The sequence below is a fragment of the Acomys minous genome (assembly GCF_964271855.1).
Source record: "Acomys minous genome assembly, chromosome: 3".
Taxonomy (NCBI): domain Eukaryota; kingdom Metazoa; phylum Chordata; class Mammalia; order Rodentia; family Muridae; genus Acomys; species Acomys minous.
Genome location: NC_140485.1, coordinates 102,332,973 through 102,354,933, shown reverse-complemented (window position 1 = coordinate 102,354,933; position 21,961 = coordinate 102,332,973). Strand labels below are relative to the sequence as shown.

General features: G+C 37.8%; 1 protein-coding gene across 2 annotated transcripts; it reads right to left on the bottom strand.

Moving 5' to 3' along the window:
* Positions 1-426: 426 nt before the first annotated feature.
* On the bottom strand, positions 427-20,857 carry LOC311593980 (amine sulfotransferase-like). Of its 2 annotated transcripts, none has more exons than XM_084775410.1 (7): positions 20,714-20,857; positions 12,899-13,050; positions 9,025-9,233; positions 7,525-7,651; positions 6,646-6,740; positions 2,525-2,711; positions 427-973 (listed from the first exon to the last, which is right to left on the bottom strand). In XM_084775410.1, exons 2-7 carry the CDS (start codon positions 13,038-13,040, stop codon positions 852-854), a joined length of 882 nt encoding a protein of 293 aa, XP_084631536.1. In that variant the 5' UTR covers positions 13,041-13,050; positions 20,714-20,857; the 3' UTR covers positions 427-851. The 2 variants fall into 2 exon arrangements, with proteins under 2 accessions (XP_084631536.1, XP_084631537.1); XM_084775411.1 differs by lacking the exon at positions 20,714-20,857 and adding an exon at positions 14,812-14,912.
* Positions 20,858-21,961: the final 1,104 nt, after the last annotated feature.

Genomic DNA, 21,961 nt, shown 5'->3' with positions numbered 1-21,961 from the left:
ATCTCAACCAATAGGCACTTGCCAGGCTGGAACTCCCCTGTTTTGGGGTGCTAGGAGGGATAGGAACCTATAAATTTACCCTCAGCTCAGGGTTTAAGGTTCTTTTTTCAATACCACTGTGGTGGTGATGGTCAGAGTCTGGCTTGAGTTGAAAATTTAAAGGTCCTTGCTTGTATTGCATTGGTATCAAGTCCTGGTGGTCTTTTTTTGGGGTTCTCAAATCTGGGCACAGCATACCTAGTTTTTTTCTAGTTATTAAAGTGACTTCATATTAAATGCTTAATCATTTAATTGATATGGCATAGTAAATCCATGAATGATACCTTACAGACAGAACTGTTTTCATCCTAATACTTGGGGATTAAACCAGAAAATGTTTAATCTTTATTTTATGTCTTTACTACAGACTGAGACCTGCTACATTGCTTTTAAAAGCCACGTGTCTCCACATGATGTTTGTCTTTATTTCACACAGCACATTTTATCAATCTTATTGATTTTGACACAGATGAATTAAAGTTTAATTACAAGAGTGAAAGGATTTTAAGTGTTTGTTTGATCCTAAATTAATTGAAGGTAAAGAAACTGTGATCTATAGAATAGTCTCTGAAGATATCGACAAGCTGTGTTTATGCTTCCTTTTATTTCATTTTTGTGAAGGAATAAAAAATGCAGTAGTTCCCTTTAAAATTAATGTCATGGAAAGTAATCTAAGCATAAGATAATCATATACTCATGGATTATGCTGTATAATTAATAGTTAAATGAGAGGAATAAGTTAATTTTACTCTTAAAGTATGGCTTCTGGTTAGTACATTTTCATAGGATTAATTCACATGGTAATTAAATTTCTACTCCTCATTTATATCCCAGATGAACTTTAAGGGAATGTTTTTCATGTTCCTGTGGAATATCTTGTCACATCTTTCATTCTGATCCACAGTCAAATGATTTTTCCAGTCTCCAATGGTACCTGATGGGAGAAGCACAGGACAGTACCCAGGTAAGCAGAATCATCATGGAAAAGTCTGCCCACACACTCTACTGCCTTCAACTCACATGACATATCACTGAGTCCTCAGCAGAGTTCAATGGATACCTCTCCTCTCATCACCCATCAGTGAAATAAACTTCATTTCAGGAGCAGAGTAAATCAATATCACTAGCCACTACCACCCAATCATAACCAAGATTTAGAAAGAAAAATCCTTTAAAATAGTCTATAATGTGAGTCCAAGACATCCAAAGCTACACAGAGAAATCTTGTCTTGAAAACAACAGCAACGACAACAAAAATTAATAATTATTAGAATTTTAAAGGTACATTTTTACTCTGTACCAATCATTATACTAAGAAAACATGTATACTTCAAACACACCCTTATGAGATACATGTTTTGTTTTGTTTTTCTTTAAACAGGAAAAAAAAAAAAGAATCCTAAACGTTTTCAGCAAGTAAAGTCAAAGTGATATGGGGTATTGGAACAGCCAGTGATATGATTTCACTAGATAAGGATTTAAAATGATCACCGCATAATTTATAATGAAAATAGCCATTTGGGATATTCAGCTGTCAGAGACAATTATATTAAATTATTATTTGCATTTGGAACAGATGGCAATTTGGTCTTTTGAGGACTGAGATGTGAGAGTTGATGTTGAGTGGCAGAAGAGACAAAAAGAAGAGTTTTTGAAAAATATAAAGAGAGAGATATTAAAATGTAAGACAGTGCTCATATTAATGATTTTAAAAAATTATTAAGAGGAAAATGTCCATTATTAACCACACCTCATGGCTTATAATAAGATTTATAAAGCTTGCTGCATTTTTACACACTTGAGTTCAGTTTATATCAGATAAAGTTATTAAGACATCACTCTAATTTCTATGATGAAAAACCTCACACATGAAGAAACAGCATTTTATACTTTGTCTTCAAAATAAATATACAATAAGTTTATTTGTAGACTATCCAGAGAAAGTTGTGAATAAAATTGTTCTTGTCTAGGTAGTGCATGGTATTTTATGTCTGAAATTCTAGCACTCAGGGAGCAGTGTGCTGCAGAGAAAAGAGGATTATTAATGTAAGCTAGCCTTATGAATCTCTCTCTCTCTCTCTCTCTCTTTCACACACACACACACACACACACCACCACCACCACCACCACCACCACCACCACTAACAAGCAAACCAGAAAAAAAAAATAACAAAACAACAGCATGAGATGAATTAGAACTTTCACTTCTAACACATCTATTGCCTAGAACAAGACTGCAGAGTTGTGGTCCAAAAAAGGAAAGTCATATTTATTTCACAAGTGATATTCAGTAAGTGAAAATCTAAGATTTTGTACAAAAACACTTCCAGAAACTCCTCAGGTACTCTGTCAGCTAACCTATTTGATTCTTCCGCATGTCATTATCACCTAGAGAAATACATTGAAAATACAGATTGTTTCTCCCAAGTACAAGGACCCTGGAGAACACTCAACAATTTTGCTACTACAGACTACTGAACATCACCTTTGCGGAGAAACTTTCCCTCATCATTTCTTGTTCCAATCTCATATTTCATAACTTGTTCATAATTTGCTCGTTTATCAGATTTCATCCTCTGAAACGTAGCTTGCTTCACAACAGCATCCACATCTTCTTCACTCAGTTCTTTCTCCAGAAAACTGCAGATTTTAAGCACTGAGGCTCTGAGGTCCTGAAAAAGTCATGGGCTGAGAAATTATTGACCTTATAGAGGTATGAATTATAGGCACACATATAACACGAACAGGTAGGATTTACTTTTGGAATATAGAGATTGTTCACGAAAATGTCACGGGAACAGGGTGAAGAAAAAATTAAATTATTATATATTGGCATCGATACAGAATAAGCCTTTAATAAAACATAACTTTTTTTGAGACTCTGTAGCCTAAGCTGGCCTGGAACTCAGCAAGTAGCCTAGGCTGCTTGTAGAATTAGGATAGTCTCCTGTCTTAGGGTCCCATGTACTGGGATTAAAATAGTGAGATTCCATTTTATACCTGTCAGAATGCCTAAGATCAAAAACTCAGGTGACAGCACATGCTGGTGAGGATGTGGAGGCAGAGGAACATTCTTCCATTGTTGGTGAAAGTGCAAACTTGTACAACCAGTTTGGAAATCAATCTGGTGCTTTTTCAGAAAATTTAGAATAGCTCTACCTCAAGACCCAGCTGTATCACTCTTGTGCATATACCCAAAAGATGTTCTACCATACAAAAAGGACATTTGTTCAACTATGTTCACAGCATCTTATTCATAATAGCCAGAATCTGGAAACTACCTACATGTTTCAACTGAAGAATGGATAAAGAAATTGTGGTATATTTACACAATGAAGTATTACTCACCTATTAAAAACAAGGAAATTATGAAATTTGCAGGCAAATGGATGGAACTAGAAAAGATCATCCTGAGTGAGGTAACCCAGACCCAGAAAGATACATGTGGTGTATACTCACTTATGAGCAGATTTTAGCCATATAGCATAGGATAAACATACTGCAATTCACAGACCACAAGAAGATAAGGAACAAGGAGGACCAATTTAAATCTCCCCCAGAAGGAGAACTAGAAAAGACAGCAGAAGTGATTGAAGAGAGGGAACAAAGTAGGAGAGGGAACATAGAGAAATGAAGGTGGAGATCAGATCTGGGTCAAGCCGGGTGGGAGGGCAGAGGACCTTTAGTGAAAAGAGAAACCATGGGCAGACATTTCTTTGACAAACTGGAGACCTAGGACATGTTAGGTTTCTGAGAGGACAACTACACTAGGGCATATTATACAGATGCATTTTTTTTCCTGAAGACTTTGGCCAGTTGTAACATACAAAGGAAAAATAAAAATACACAGGAAGGAAGGATTAAATCACTCACATCCCAGGAGGATTTGCCATTAAATGGAGTCTCATGTCTTTTAAGATAAATTAAAATCTTCTTTAGAAAGACATTTTAATGGAAAACACACATGGATATGCAAATATGCAGATTAATACGTTATTAGAACACTAATGATAATTTTACTATGCCCTGAATTTGGGAAATTTAAAAAATGTACATTATTTTAGAACCCACCATATATATCTCTTCCTAATCATAAGCTTTATCCGTTCTCTAAACAATGACTGTCCTGATTGATGAGAATGACTTTTTTTTACTTATATAAAGTTTTGCCCCATAAAGAGGAATCTTTTAGCACAGTCTGTACTGTACTGTACTCTGTATTTGAGGGAGGAAAACAAAATCTTTCTGTATAGTCACTAAGTTCCTAGGGATGTCATTTCTAAGACCAAAGTAATCTGAAATGAACTGATTTGTTGTCCTTCTGGAATGACCAAGAGAAGCAAGCCTGAAAGGTTAGACAAAATTACAGAGACGTTTGCCAGCAGGAGACAAGAAAGACACCAAAATTGTCTTACTTTGGTGGAAATATAATTGTTAGAAAATATTGGGAAATTTCTTCCCTTTAAACAAACAAACAAACAAACAAAGCTGAGTAATGATGCATGTCTTTAATCTCAGCAGTCAAGAGGCAAAGGCAGAGGCAGGTAGATATTTGTGAGTTAAAGCTTAGCCTGGTCTACAGAACATGTTCTATGGCAGCCAAGGCTACTCAGAGAAACCCTGTCTTGACAAACAAACAGATTAATTTTACTTATAATTGTGGGTATGAATGTGGGTATATTCAGTGGCTAAATGGTCATCTTTAATTGGTCTTATTGATCTACTTAGATTTTCTATTTTCATTTTTAAGCCCGTGTTAGGAAATGATAGTCTAAAACTGCTAATTCTGTTCCATTGTTTTATAACCCTTAATGTCTCCTCATGACGTTAGGTCCACAGAAATAATGATCAATCATCAGCATGGTGCACAGATCTTGTGAAGTCTAACTCTTATGTACTGATTTCTTGTCTCTCACACTTTTGATGTGCAAGTCCTCTCCTGACCTGACTCAAAGCCCTGTATTGATTAATATGCACTCCCTCTGTCTCGTGTTTCGCTTTTACCTGTCCTCTTTTTGTTAATTCATATAAATTAACTTGTGAACTCCATGTTATCTCTCCCACCCCGTTGTCCCAGAAAAGCCATTATCTTCAGTGATGTCAAAAACAAGTTTAAGAATGCTGACGGTGTATTTGGGTGTTTCCTTAATAATCATACTTACTAGTCTAAAATCTTTGAAAGTTTTATGATCGTAGTGTGTGTGTTTGTGTGTGTGCATCTGTGTGTGCGCGGGCACATGCACGCATGTACATGCACTTGTGTGCTGCATGATAGAAGCTCATGCCATGGTACATGAGTGGAGCTCAGAAGACAAATTCATGGACTTGTTTTTGGCCTTCCACTTTTATGAAGGTTGTAAAGATTAAACTGGGTATGTCTGGCACACATGGCAAACCCTTTACCTGCAGAGCCATGCTACTGGCCCAGACACATGGGATTTTTACTTTGAGTATTTTCTTCCTGATAGTTTGCCTTCCTTGTTATCTCATGGACTCTATAAAATGGTAAGTCACCTTTTGCTCCTAACTCAGAGCCTGTCATTCATTTTTCCCACTAAGCAACATGTCATTAAGTGCCCCAAGAGTGGTGACCTCAACTCTTTCTCTTTTATTTTCACAGCATGTGAAGATACTTTTTAACTGTGGCCAATCAAAAACATCCTACAGAATTATCTGAGAGATATGTTCAAAGATTCTTTTTTAAAAAAAAATGCAGGGATAATTTGAACCATAAGGTCAATTCTGGTCTGTGGCTTTAATTGTCCACATTTTATACTAGTTTCGTGCCTGGCTGATCCTTGGTAGCCCTCATTAAGTAGTAAGCATGGGAAACTTCGACAGAGTGGAGTATTATATTGGCTATAACATCCTTGAAGATAAAGCCAATGGATAGGGTCACCATGTAAAACCTTATTGTTAACTAGTGTAAATGCTGTACATTTACATCCACAAGACATAGCCTCAGCCTAGAGTCCACCAAAAGACTGAAGAGTAAAGAATTTGTGCTATACGTCATACATGATATTTAGAAAACAGATTATTACTCAGACATAGAAAAATAAAATTCTGTTATTGTGGATGCAGTGAAGTGTATGAAGCTAAGGATCTCAGGCTAAGTGAAATAAGCCAGAACAAATGTCTCGTGTTTTCTCCTGTGTAGAAACTTTAAAAACTGGGGATCTTCAAGTAGAATTGTGAGCAATAGTGAGAAAGGTTCTAGGAGGAAGAACATAATGACAGTGCAGGAAGACTGTCATTGCACACTCTATTCCTATGCAGGACACCACCACCAAGCACCGTCCATATATGTAATTATTATGTGATAAAGTCTTCAATTATGAAGGCCAAATTGCTGCTGTGAATTCTTGAGGCTGCCTTTTTACACAGGTGGTTGCATAAGCAGGGATCACCAAAGACGACTGCACAAGGAAGGGAGTTCTGAGGCAGTCTAATCAACGAGGCAAAGGCAGGGTGCTAGGAATCCTCGTCAACAGGAAGCATAAGGGTGAGTTAAGTACGAAGATGACTGGAAGAACGTGATTTCACCTACGACGGGGAGAACGGTGTCAGATAAGCCCACCTACAATTACAACTTTCTCATCTTACCTTCTTCATCTCTTCAAAGCTCATGAACAGGATATTGAAATCATCTCTGTGTTCATACCAGCCTCGTATGTGATCAAACCAAATGCTTCCTACCACTGGGAAGAAAGGCAATGAGAGAGAATGCGCCAGTCTGTGTGGGCGCGCAGTAAACAGCGAACTCTAATCTTCCTTTCCTGGTGGGGAACTTTCACACATAAAACAGAATCCCTGCAATGGGCATCTATATGACAATTTAAATTATATTTAGTGGTTCAGGGGAACAATTAAATTACTTTCTTAGGAAGGAAGCGATGCAGAAACCCAGGTACCTGAAGCTGAAGGTGGCTTTAAGGCACACTGTTTCATTTTTCCTCCTCTCCACAGAGGGCATATGTCTTAGTGTCTCCTCTTGTTTGCTAAGATGTCTGGGCAACAACATTCACTGTCTACAGTGTCATCGAATCTGAAAATCATCTTACAAATGAGCGAGCTTCTGACTCCGCACACTGTGAACCCATTGATTGATCCCTCTAAATAGTGAAATAGGCAGTTCCACAACTGCATCATGAGGCCTTACACAGGCCCGTGCAAAGCACACACTCATCCTCGGCGTTCATTTGGCCAGAGTGGATTCCTCTAACTTCATTAGCTGGAATGAACTGACAGAATATCATTCAACAAACAGAAATACTTGCTCCATGATATGTCTTTGTTACCTTGGCAATCCTCAAATGGTGCACAAAGATAGAAAACCCAGGTGTTGGCAGAAATGAAATGTATTGATTTGTATTTCCTTGCCCTGTTCCAGTTCTTTACATAGTGTTCGAGTGGTTGAGAATTTTGCTAACTGGCAGCTTTGATGTAATTCATTTGTGTCTGGGTAGATGAATTAACACTTACCTTTTCCATCTAGAAAGTTTTGCATAAAACTTTCTACATTATCTGTATATTGAAGTACAACCATCAGTCTGGAAAAATGGTAAAAAGAGGTCAAAACATCTTTAGGATTTCTGTAGATATAAAGAATCTGTAGATAGAAATATGGAATTATTTCATTCAAAAGGCCTTGGTTATGCTTATACACTTTAAAAACAATGTTATAATATTTGATTATGAAAATAAACATAATTATTTTTTAGTCTTTGAGTTGTAGAAAGTCAAATGGTTATTATGTCTTTTTTGATATTACAGAGAGTATTGTAAAAAAACATCTTTTCTTCATGACATTTCATACATGTCCAAGAATGTAGCTTAATTCTCAAAAATTGATATTATTTGTAATTCATAAACAGTAAAAGTAAGTTGCCTTTTATGATCAAAATATATTATACTAGTATTTTGATTAAAATTTTAAAAGGAAAATTAATTTGTCATAAAGGTCAATGATTGGTATTATATGACACCAAATGTATAACTAGGGCAGTGGAGGCGATAAGTTTAAAAACAAAAAACTAATAATTATATTGCTATAACTAGTAAACCATATATAATCTTCAAAATATGAGTTGTTCCTGCATATGTTTCAGTAAAATAATTTAAATATGGGTTAATTATATAGGTAGTAAAAAAAAGTTCAAACACAAAATTAACTATCCTGAGGTGTGTGCTCACAATCTCAGTAGTCTAGGACAGAAGAAGGGGCTCACACTCGCCTTAGCAACATAGCAAGACTCTCACCAGAAAAAAATAAAAGGAAAGAAAATAATGAAGGGAGGGAGGAAAAGAATAAGGAAGAAAACCAAAGCCCAAAGAACATACCTCTAGTCCTAAAGCAAGGAAAATGTATTAATTTATTCAAAAGAAAAATAAACCAATTTGATAACACTAAAATTAAGAATGTTGCTAGCCAAAACATACATGGAAAAAACCAATGTGGATCAGTTAGGACAGATTCATACCTAGAAGTGATATAAAGTAAATTGACAGTATAAATTTAATAAAATGTTGGTCTATTTATAGAGGCTTTTCACAGAATCTAAAAATTATGGCCAAACATTAAACATGCTTACTCTCTCATTATGAGTATGCAAATTAAGACCCTGCCGAGACATCTTTTGGTAGCTGACATGCTGATAAACATTTAAAAGTCTGATATGTCAAGTTACTAGAGGAAAAAAAAAAGAACTTATTCATTACACATTTTACCAATAAATGACAAATCTACTTCCTTCATAAATAATGCACCATCTCAGTAAATTGAGTACTTTGGTAATTGTGGCTCTGCAGTTCTACTTATGGATATGGATTCTACAGACACTGGTGTAAGAGTGCCCAGGAGACATACTCAAGAATGTTCACAGCAACTGCATTATAATAGCAGAACATTGAAATGACCTAATTATACACTATGTAGAGCAGGCATTTTGTGAGTACAGTAAGTGACTAAGCTCTTTGACATACTTTGGCTTTTTTGTTCTTGAGTCCTTTTGGTACTAAATAATATGGAAGATGGGAAGAAAAGATGCGAGGTGATGGCATTTTGGCATAGTCCACATTATGAATATTGTACTCAAAGAATGGTACTCTATCAACTGTTTGGATGTTTTCAGTGTTGTTCCTGTGACCCTCAAAGAAAATCAAGCTGAGGATCTGCTGAGTCCAGATGGTACCTGTAAAAATAGATACAATCCGGTTTTCAATCCTGAGGGAGGTTTTAATAATGAATATCCAAAGTAATGCCATCCATCCTGGAAATAATTTGGGGCTCTTTAGAATTTTATTGTGCACTGGGTAAAGGTTCAAATGCTGATTTCTTTGCCCCTCAATCTGTTTGCAATATTTGTTCTGTGGAGCTCCTGTTTAAACTTTGCTCCCCAACTGTCCTCTGACATGTCGATAAGGCAGCTTAACAGCCAGTCACTGAGCAAAGCTGGAGAGAGAATGGGTCTGGACTTCTTGCTAGTCATATGAGGAGCAGAGAGGCAGAGAGAGAGAGAGAGAGAGTGACAGAGTGAGAGAGAAACAGTAGAGAGAGAGAGAAACAGGAGAGAGAGAGAGAGACAGAGAGAGAGAAAGACAGAGACAGAGACAGAGAGACAGAGAGAGAGAGAGAGAGAGAGAGAGAGAGAGAGAGAGAGAGAGAGAGACAGAGAGAGAGAGAGACAGAGAGAGAGAAAGACAGAGACAGAGACAGAGAGACAGAGAGAGAGAGACAGAGACAGAGAGACAGAGACAGAGACAGAGAGACACAGAGAGAGACACACACACAGAGAGAGAGAGAGAGAGAGAGAGAGAGAGAGAGAGAGAGAGAGAGAGAGAGAGAGAGAGTGTGTAAGGGATTCAGCCATGGCCAGAGGTCCAGGAGATGACATAAGAAGGAAGTAGCTAGAGCAGAGAAAGCCATAAAATGTAAGTATCTCAGAGATTTACTCTGGGAAAGAGAATAGAATATTAATTGCTCAGTTTTGTCCTTGGCTGGTGCCTTAGTTTGAGCGGGACCCCTGTGCCCAAATCTGCCTATCATAATGTTCTACTTGTAGGCTTCTAGGACCCTCTGGATCCTTCTACTTTGCCATTCTCCCATGATTCTCTCATCTAGAGTCCCACTAGAATGTCCTCCCCCCTGTCTCAGTTTCCTGGTAAGTGAAGGCTTTCGTGGGACATAGCCCAGGCGGTAAACCTTAAACCCCTACCCAGATCTAGACAATGGACAGAACACTCTCCACAGTAGAGTGGAGAGTGGGATATTACTTTCTCACATACTCTGGTGCCTCACCTTTGACCATGTCCCCTGGAGGGGGAGACCTGGTGGCACTCAGAGGAAGGACAGCAGGTTACCAAGAAGAGACTTGATACCCTATGAACATATACAGGGGGAGGAAATCCCCCTCAGGAACAGTCATAGGGGAGGGGAATAAGGGGAAAATGGGAGGGAGGGAAGAATGGGAGGATACAAGGGATGGGATAACCATTGAGATGTAACAAGAATAAATTAATAAAGGAGAAAAAAAAGAATATTAATTGCTCAGTATTGTGCTGTACAGCACATTAAATAACACAGTCTAGTCTCAATTTTTTGGTGCTAGCTGGATTGAGAGAAACTGCAATACACATTTATAAAAGTAACACTAACAGGGCTCCCTTTCTCTTTAGCACCCTAAGCATGCTTAGGTATGCCCACTTTTCATTCCCTGTTGACTGTATTTATTGTGAAAGCTGGTAAGGCTGAAGTAAATGATTCTTTGTTCCTTTCCCATGTGAATGGATGTAGTGGTTTGATTGTGGTAATCCAGATTACTCTTGTAGTGTCTGTGTGTTTTGTGCTTCCTGCGGGGTCCTTTTGGTAACGTTTAGCTGTTTTTGACATATAACATTTCCCAGATATTCACAGGTAAAGTGAAGTATCACTAAACATGGACATACTGTGGTCAGATCACACCAGACTGAATAGTGTTTCCATCTTACTGCAAGGGTTTTTTGTTTGTTTGTTTGTTTGTAGACTTCTACCTCATTTCTTCTTGATTTTCATACAATATATAGCAGGTTCCTGAGTGCCACTTTATTGTTGTTCATGGGCAACTCTGACTCACTTCTGAAATCACTTTGTTACTTGCCTTCCCGTAGCAAAACTAATAGAATGAGATATTTGCAGTTTCTCCCCCTTCTCTTCCTTTGTAGCCTAAACACTCCTTTTGGCATATTCCCAGTCACAGATCATAATGCACACTCTGGAAAAGGACACCAGTGATTTCAGTGTTATTACTGATATTTTTTTTTCTCTTGACCAGTAGAGTCAAGTCACACAGTGGAAGTATTTGGGAAAAACATGCAGAATTCCAATGCCATTCCTTTGAAAGATGAGCCCAGATGGGATCAAATGCCATAGCGCTGAGGGTTAGCCTTCTTTATTAATGGTATTCCAGGTAATTCACCGGTAGCGGCGTGAGCCTGATTGCTCAGTTATCACTTCCAGTGCGGAGTGATGAGGCTTCTTATAAGGCAGAGTCTGAAGTTTTGAAAGAACTAATCCTGCCAAGACACCAGACTCCAGAGCTTATAGCAACGAACGTGTCTTGTACCCCGTGTAGCATAATATAAACACTTATCACCTATTTTAATCTTACTGAAGAAATTCAGAAGCATCTAGTAAGTGTTCAGTGAGTTATTTGGTTATTATCTACCGTGAACCACAGTGATTTCCTCACAGGGTCCTGCAAGTTCTGTAACATGTTAACGTCACAAAGATGTAAATCAAAGTAGGATTTGATATGAACAAATATATGTATTTGTATATATGTACATGTATATATGTACATATATATTTGCATAGTACATTTACCGAAATGGTCAAATATGAACATAAAATCTTGGTGTTATTGTACATGGACAACAACACTAAACAGGGAAAGCATATGAAATCTTAACAGCTTTTGCTTTACAGTTTAGTTTGTGTTAACCACTGCAAGAACTCAAACCAAGACCTCCAAATTTCACATTGTGCTGAAGTAGAAGTTACCTTGATGAAAGGAATCTGAGTGCATCTTCATGCACAATAGGACTGCGTAATAAAACAGAAGTACTTGTAACTTGTATGTTTTGACTGGCTTTACAAACCTCAAGAATAATCCTTCTAGGAAACCTCACTGCTCAAGGATTTTTTTTTCTGTTTTTGAGAATTTGAAGTATATTAAAGTTGTCTTGGAAATCTTGTAAAAAAAATGAAATGTATTGGAAATTTAATCATTGTTTGAGATAAAGCCTCTGAATAATAAAGCTTGTATCTTTTGCAGAGAACGGTTTTGGACTATTTCAGACCTGTTGAACAGGCTAAGGCAACCTGTCATCATTTACCAAGTAGCTGTTGTTGGCTGCATATTTGTTTCCCCCCTCTTTTTCTACAATAAATTACAATATTTGCATCGAAATATATGCTATAGTGACTTTGAGTTTCATTTAACACTTTTTTTTTTTTGCCCAGAAGTTGTTCTAAAAATGTAGGTTTCTGTGGTAGCTGATATTGGTTTTCTGGTGGGAATTGCAGTCATCATGGAGACAGACTCTTGGGTGCCTATGGGAAGCGGGTATCTAGACTAGCTTCATAGAGCTGGCTTTCCTGACTGCAGATGTAAGGTGACAAGCCACCTTAAGCTTTGCCAGCCTGACTTCTCTGACATGTTGAGGTCTTCTATTGTATGACATGTTGAGGTCTTCTATTGTGGCATTGACAAAAGTAACTAATTCAGTTGAGTTGACATTGGTGTGTGGAGAATATTTATGGGCTTATTATTGAACCACAACAAAGTCCAGGGCCATATGACCTACTCAGGTCACTTACCAGATTTTGGGTATGTGACTATAAAGACATCATCATCTCTAATTTCATAATCTTCAATATTTTTCACTATGTCCATTTTAACTAAGGACTTTTCAAAATTATAACCTTTGAAGTTAAGTAGATATTCAGTTTCATCATCCATAATTATTCACCTAGAAATAAAAAAAACATAAAATTTTCTTCACAATCTTAGTATTTTTGCAATAGTAAGCAATGCTTACTGAGTGGTCTACATGTGCCAGACACTGCTGAAATTCCCTTCACACATTAATACTTACTACAATAAACATACTACAGATATTAGATTATTTAAATTTACAACAGTATTATTACTACATTTTTATTATCACTATATAAAATATGAGGAAACAAAGATAGCAAGAATTTAGAAAGACTTTTCTATAATTACATATGAGAAAAATGAAGGCACAGAGAATACAACTAAATTATTAAAGGTTATCCAGCTGGTAAACTTAGAAAGACATGACAACAATATGGGCACAGAGTTCATCTTTATACCTGAAGAGGTTTTTTTTTTGTGGTATATTATATTTCTGTTCCTTATACTTTTGTTGTGAAATTAAGAAATTCCTTAAATACTACGCTTCTATTCTTATTTTCCTTGAGTATAAACAACCTTCTATCTCTTGGTGGTATGGTGAGCACTGGCACCTCAAAGCCTGTTTCAAATGAAAAAGAAATCTTCCCTGACTAAAAGCCATGGTCTTTAGAAACATTGTTCTTCTATAGCCACAAACACTCAATGAAAATGTTAATAATGGTATTATATTTTTCAAAAGAATTTAAAACCTAAAAGTGTGCCATAAACATCTTTTTAAAATTATGATACAGAGTACCATATTTTCATACAGCCTTTTCATACACGCTTACTTAGGGTGACCCTCCGATACACCTCCAGATCTCCTTGTCCCCTGTCCTTGCGTTCACCAACCCTCATTTTTCTTACTTGTCACGAATGTTTTATTACCCCTGATCGCTTCCTTTCTTAAAATATCTTTTCCCCTCTTACTGTCTCTTTTTACTCTCATGACTTATATTCAAATTCCCATATAACTACCCTTAAGTAAAGTCTGTAGGCTGGGATCTGCAGAGGATAGAGAACATGTGATGACTTGTCTTGGAAAGCCTGAGTGACCTCACTTAATATAATATTTTTTAGCTTCATCATTTTCCTTCAAATTTCATAGTTTTATTTTTATCCACTCATCAGTGGGCAAATATTAAGGCTGATTCCATTTCCTTGTTGTTGTGAATACAGAAATAATAATCATAGTCATAATCATAATTGCCAAGAACCACCCTGTTAAGGGAGCTCACTAGGCATGTGGGCTGTGTAGGAGGTGATCTGGTATTTGCAAGGTCTGCATCATGATCCACTCCAAGCTGCTTCCAGCCTCTGACAAGTTGTCAGCAGCCATTGATTTGGGGAGGTCTGGCAGGCATGAGAGATCTCTGGAGGTGATCCGGTATTTGCAAAGTATGTATTGTGATGTACCCCAGAATTGCTTCCAACCTCTGACTCCCCTGTCAAGTGTGCTTTGTTGCATCTCTCTAAAATCTGGCACGCCTTTAATCCCGGCACCCAGGGAGGCAGAGGCAGGTGGATCACTGTGAGTCTAAGGCCAGCTTGGTCTACAAAGCAAGTCCAGGACAGCCAAGATTACACAGAGAAACCCTGTCTTGAAAAACCAAAAGGAAAAAACATCTGGCATTGGTGTGAACTGTTACTTTCTGGGTATTGACCACCTCTGATAGAACAAACTTCCTATAGGATCGATCTTGTTGAAGATGGACTGTTTGTTGTTCAGATGAATTAATCCCTGATCATGGAATTCCTGATTTGATTCAAATAGTTTTAAAAGATAAAGTTAGTTTATGGCTGTAATAAATACCTTTGTGGACCTCCAGATGCCTCACTTAGGATAGCCTTGTAGCAGATTTGTGGCTTCAGATAAGCCCCCACTCCAGATGGCACCATGAATCCTGGTATTTCACCACAAGTATAAGCAAGTTTGTTTAAACTTACTATGAACCTAAATGGAATGAAGCTACCTAGCAATGTCTGAATTTACTGTTTCTTAGAATAAAAGACAGATAAAATTATTGTCTTGAACTCATTATGAACTAAGAGATAGCTGGATAATATATAGTTAGTTCAGTCCTAATTGATAAGTTGTATATTCTTGTAACTTTTAGGCCTTGTCACTCTGAACTCACTGTGAACGTATGTAATGGATACTTAGATAAGAAATGTTTAGATTTAAAACATGTATTAATTGATACCCTTTTCTTGAATGTGTTGGCTGAAATTGGGAAACTTAATGTCAGTTGAAGTTAAGATGCCTGACGTCATCCACCTTTTCTCTTGAAAGTATGTGTGGAGATTGGGAAACCTGACTTCAGTTGAAGTCAAGATGCCTAATTTCATCCACCTTTTCTCTTCAATGCATGTGTGTGAGTGGTTTATTTTCTACTTTTTCTTATTTCTTATTTCCCTGTAGATTCGCAAATAAGTTAGCAGACTCAGGGCCATCAGCCTTCTACAGCTAATAAGCCCAAGTTTACATTGGCTTACTGGAGATCTCCACAAGGAGGCCTATCTACAGATCAAAGAGCCTCCTTTTACGACCTCTGTGCAGTTTTTACCCAGAAGCTGCTTTTAAGCCTCAGCCATAGGAAAATTGTCGTCAGTTTCATTCTTCTCCTCAGGCGCAGTATAGCCAGTCCCTAGAGAAGAAACCTTGGGCTCCCTTTTCTTCTTCCTCCTTTCAGTCCTGATGAGTTGCCTGAGCCATCAGCTCTGGGCACCGAAGAGATAAAGCGAACTGGAAGGGCATCCGCATCCAGCACCCGGGACCCTACCCTGGACCTCTTCAGAGCAGCAGCCGGGCATTAACACATAATCATAATCATAGCAGTAAAGGCCAATTAAGGGAAACAATTTCCTTTTTGTCAATAAAATAAAGTCTCCGACCTTACAGTTGGGCAGTACAATGACCTGACTATGGGACACTCTAGAAAGGCAGACTTACTTTAAGCCATACTAAAGAAATTAGAGAAACAGTTGACACTTATTGAGATAATGTTCTTGTCCTTCCCAGAATTCCGTCTCTCTCATCTATTACCTCTAAGCTACCATGAGTTCCTGTTTGGTCTATCCAACTTTTCCTTTTTGTTTTTTACTTTCAGGGACTAGCCAAAACTAAATATGTTTTCTCTGTTACTGTGGGCCTTTCACGAATTTCTAAATCTCACTTTCTGCCATGTGGCTGCTTGTCCACCAAGTGGCTGACCTCCATGCTGGCTCAACTCAAATGGCATGACCTTTTCTCTTTCTTTTCTCTGTGTCCCTCCTACAAGCAGCTGCAGAGATATACAGCTTGCCTGGCATGAAGTTTTTCTTGTATACTCATTTAATACAGTTGCCTTGAGCTTACACTTCAGTGTGACGTTAAGTTCTTTTTTTTATTGAGACAAAGACTCCTAAGAGGGGACTCTGATTTTCCCAGTAAATGCAAAGTTCTGGTGGACTCCCCCAAATTTCTGGTCATACATGAATGCAGGTATCTCTGTGACAAGATATAGATTCTCTTGGGTATGCGTGCAAGAGAAGTAGAGTTGGCTTATATCGTAGATTTATTTTTAGTTTTTTCTTAAAAGGAGACTTCATCCTGATTTCCACAGTAACTTCACTGGCTTATACTCCCACTAACAGTTAATAAAGGCCCGTCTTGACTGACATCCTCACTAGTGTTTGTAGTAATATGGTAACATGAAAGAAAGAAAGACAGACAGACAGAAAGAAAGACAGAAAGGAAAGAAGGAAGGAAGGAATGAAGGAAGGAAGGAAGGAAGGAAGGAAAGAAGATGGACATGGTGAAGAACACATGAACACACTGCTGAAGTCTCTGAAAAATAACCTAGGGATGGCTGGAGAACATCTGTCTGTGATGTAAGTCATTGTGGAAAAACATTAGTTTCAGTAGCAAAGAAAAAAATAAGGAAACTTCAGAACAGATTTCAGAGTCCATTTGGTGGGGGTTTGGGAGATGTTCAGTGTCAATAAAGAGTTCCTTCCTTCCAGTGTGAGTGCTACTGCTGGAGGCTGGAGCCACAGCTCAAAATGAGAGAAAGCCTCAGAATATGTGTACTGTGCTTTTTAATAGTAGCACTTTTTTTTAAAAGAGGAAGGGAGGGAGGGAGGGAGGGAGGGAGGGAGGAAGCACAAGGGTATGTACTGGTTATGACAAGGGATAAGGAAGTACTAAGAAACACTAACAGAGGGCTGACAAAAAGCCACTTTACCAAGAATCTTGCTGAGTTGGAGGCTAGGCAGTTCTAGAGGCCAAGGTCTCTTCCTGCAAGGCTGATCCCGGGAGTTTGAGGAAGAGCAATGGACCTATATTCTATCATTTGACCTAAAGAATACTTCCAGCTAGAAGAGAAGACATTTGAGTCAGAATGTAGCAATGTCCTGTGATATGAACATCTGTTCTGAGCCAGAGCTTGTGACAGACTATGGAGAGCCAGGTCTCGAAGCCACACCCATGCGAGAGACTTGTAGGGAACAGAGTCCCGTAAGGGCCAATTAATGTTTAGACAACATAACACAAGACATGGGTACAGCATGGACAAAGGTGGGTAGTGCTGGACACGTGGGAGTTAATGAGTCTGGACATCTGGGAGTTAATGAGTGAGCACACACCCCATGATGCCAGGAACCTGGAAACAGTGACAGAAGCAGTTACAAAACAATTACTTGCAAAAACAACCCTTTTGTGTGATTCTGGATAAACATGTTCTTAAAAGGGTTCATCTTTTCTCTATCCCTTGACAGGCTACTGTATGTATACTTCCAAACAGCCTGAGTGCCACTGAGTAAAGTGTGTGCAGTTTGCCCATGCTCTTTCCATTCTCCTCTGTGTCTTGGCCTCCCATGGCCACCCTCCTTTCCTGGCACGGGAGTTTGGACTTCACAGAACCATGTACAGACCACATGTCCAAATGCACAATTTGAAGTTCATAGATCAGCTTTGTCTTGTCCATTCTCTTTCTCTCTTTAGTGTTGTTTTGCTTTTGTATTGATGGGCTTTCTTCCTTCCTTCCTTCCTTTCTTTCTTTCTTTTTTTATTCCCATTTGCGATAGTTAGTTTTTTTCTTTTACTTATTAAAATTAATTTATGCAGATTACACCTCAATTGTCATCCCCTCACTTTTATCTTCCCATTCCTCCCTCCCTCCTTCTTTCACCCTTTTCCCCTCCCCTAGGTCTGTTACAGAAGGGGACCTCCTTCCCCACCATATGGTCACAGCCTACCACGTCTCATCCTAGTAGCCTGCTTATCTTTTCTCTGAGTGCCACCAGACATCCCCACCAAGGGGAAGTGGTCAAATATGGGGCCCCAAAGTTCATGTCAAAGCTGGTCCCTGCTCCCACACAACTGTGGAGAATGTCCTGTCCATTGGCTAGATCTGAATAAGAGTTCAATGTTTACTTCATGTATTGTCCTTGGTTGGTGCAGTATGTAGAGTAGACCCCCAGCCTTGGTTCAGATCCTCTCATCATGATGTTTCTCTTGTGGGTTTCTAGGACCCTCTGGATCCTTATATTTCCCCATTCTCCCATATTTCCCTCACCTAGAGTGCCAATAGGAAGTCCCCGCATCTATCCTGATCTCCTGATCTCCATATATAAAGTGAAGACTTTCATTGGACATCCCTTTGGGGCTAGTGTCCAATTATAAGTGAGTATATACCATGTGAGTCTTTTCTGAGTCTGGCTGAACTTACTCAGGATGATCATTTCTAGTTCCATCCATTTGCCCATGCATTTCAGGATTTCCTTGTTTTTAATATCTGAGTAGTTTTCCATAGTGCAAATGTACCACAGTTTCTTTATTCATTCTTTGACTGAGGGACATTTAGGCTGTTTCCAGTTTCTGGCTATTATGAATAAGGCTGTTATTAACATGGTTGAGCATATGACTGGAGCATCTTCTGGGTATATTCCAAGGAGTGGAATAGCTGGGTCTTGAGGTAGCCCTATTCCTAGTTTTCTGTAAAAGCTCAGCAGTTAAAACCTCCTATATAGTTTCAAGGTACTAAGCTTGAACTTGAACTCTACTTCAAGAGAGTTCAAGAGAGTAGAAGACTATGGAGAGAGCCAGACCTGATGGATAGGTCCATAATGAGAGTACAGTAATAGCTACTTAAAAACAAATAATCTTTTCAACTCAAATAATAAGGTTGAATAAAGTGACAAGGCTGGTAAAAGGAAGAATGTAAAAGAGATGAACAAGTAAAAGTTCATACCTGAGAAATAAACAGAAGATGGGGAAAGTAAAAAGAAGTGAGGAACACTAAAGATGAAAGTACCAATGAAGGATAGATTGAAAAAAGAAGTTTTAGAAAAATACAGAGAATCTAAAATAAACCTAGCAGTCAGGGTGCTGAAGCAGGAGACCAAATTGTTCAGGCCAAACTGTGTTCTTTAAGAAAGCCTATCATGGGGCTCAGAATTAAACAGAGAGTTCTCAACAGAGGAATATGGAATGGCTGAGAAACACTTAAAGAAATGCTCAATGTCCTTAGTCATCAGAGAAATGCAAATCAAAATGACTTGGAGAATCCATCTTACACCCATCAGAATGGCTAAGATCAAAAATTCAAGTGACACCACATGCTGGTGAGGATGTGGAGAAAGGGAACACTCCCTCATTGCTGGTGGGAATGCAAACTTGTACAACCACTTTGGAAATCAATCTGGTGCTTTTACAGAAAACTAGGAATAGGGCTTCCTCAAGACCCAGCTAGCTATTCCACTCCTTGGAATATACCCAGAAGATGCTCCAGCACACAACAAGGTCATATGCTCAACCATGTTAATAACAGCCTTATTCATAATAGCCAGAAACTGGAAACAGCCTAAATGTCCCTCAGTCAAAGAATGAATAAAGAAACTAGTGGTGGTAAGGGTAGGGTAAAGAGAAATAAAGTGGGGCATGGAGGCACGCATGTTCAAAGTGCATGATATATTAACGCTTGGATGATATTGACTTTATGAAACCTGATGTGATAAAGATATGCCAATTAATGCAAAATGGCCTAACCCAATAGCAGCTATGAGAACAGTTAAAAATAACGGCTAGTTGTGTATGTATTAACATCTCAGTTATGTTAAGTATATACTGCCATAAAGCATGTGAATAGATGTAGAGTAGTAAGAAATATAATGAATAAAACATGAAACTAAAATATTTAAACATATTATATGATAGACTAAAGAAGACAAAATTTACCTATTAGTAATCACTTGTAAAAATTTTAACAATCTCAGATAAAATGTTTTAAATATTAGATTTTAACTTAATTATTAGCTTTTATCTGAAATTAACCTCAAGAAAGCAATAAAAATAGTTAAACTAATTCAATAAATTTATTCTCATTCAGAGAGAGAGAGAGAGAGAGAGAGAGAGAGAGAGAGAGAGAGAGACTTAAAGACATTACATCCTTTCAAAATTCAGCCTAGAAGTGTTTTCTGTGTATGTCCTGTCAAAAAAATCTCTATTAGTGCTTAAATAGGTAAACTATTCTATCTGCAGATTTCTGTTGTTATTCCAAAAGAATTTCAGTGTACATTAAGAAATCAAATGTGTCAAAGTCTAAAAATTATGATTTTGTTTAAATTACATTCTAGCAAACCATATTTAATTTCTTTTAATCCATCTGCAAGAGACTTGATCACTACAATTCAGAGTTCAGCTTTCTGCAAAGAAGGAATAGAAAATCATTTACCTTAGAGTCACCTGTGTGAAGAAGCCTTTGGGAGTTGTGACTTGAGTTCAGCTGAAAGATATAGTTTAGGCCTCTGGTGGTTGACTTTTTGCCAAGCTGAAGTCCAGGCAGCCTGACTAATGAGTAATGGGAACAGAATACCTGGGCTCTGTTTGTACATAATATATTGAAGATGGTAGGTGGAGCAATGTTTGACAGTGAGACTATAAATTTCCCACTAAGCTTTCCACCTGCTTTCTAAATTATCCCTGTGATTTTTAACACGATCCAGTTACTGAGCAAAATTTCAGGCTGCCTCTAAAAACACACTGAAAGAAACTTTTGTTTTCCTGTTCATTCTTTGTTACTTATTATGCTTGGTCATTCAAGTAGGTGAGAGAAAGATTCATATGACCTTGACATTGGTGCTGTAAGGTGGTCTATAGTTCCTTATTATTTAAGCCCCCCCTCCAAAAGAAAGGTATAAAATTTGAGAAAAAGAAAAAAAGGATAGGTAAGTCATTCAGAAAAGAAAGTAAGGCGTGAAAGATGCTAAACATTTACCGATTTGACTACTTGCAGTTGCAGATCAGCTGTGCAGAGGAAATCAAGTCTGCCAAAATGTTAAGAATGCCAGGAATGGGGCCCCTTCAAAGGTGTCATTCACCTTAAATCAGCCTGAAGAAACCTTGAGAGAAACATCCCATTTCCTCTAAGGGGGGTTGGGTAGGTTTCTGTTTGCTCTCTTGGTCTGCAGATGCTTATTTTCATGAGGAGTTGGTTATAAGGTATTATTTTTCTTATACACAGAGAAAAGTAGGTTGGGCTCAGGGACATCTCTATTTTCCTTTATCTTTCTTCTGTAAGCAAGGAGATAGGAGCTGAAAAGAAAGAAAGGGGGATATAGAAATATAGAGAGAGGATAGAACAAAAGATAGATTATTGAATCTACTCCACAACTCAAGGCCTTAATTGTTTACTCACAAATAAGATTATTTTCAATTCATTGGTATAGAATTCTGTATATTGATGCAAATCATGGTCACATCAAATACTAGTCTAATTTTATCATAAGAATATATATCCTAGGTCTAATATATAGATATGATTATATAGATATATAAGGTAAAATAGTTAAATAAGGTCTTCAAAAGCCTCAGAGGCCTACAGAATATGCCATTTAAAGATTTTTAAAAATCTTTTTTCTTTCTTTTTTAATTAATTTATTCATATTACATATCGATTGTTAGCCCTTCCCTTGTTTCCTCC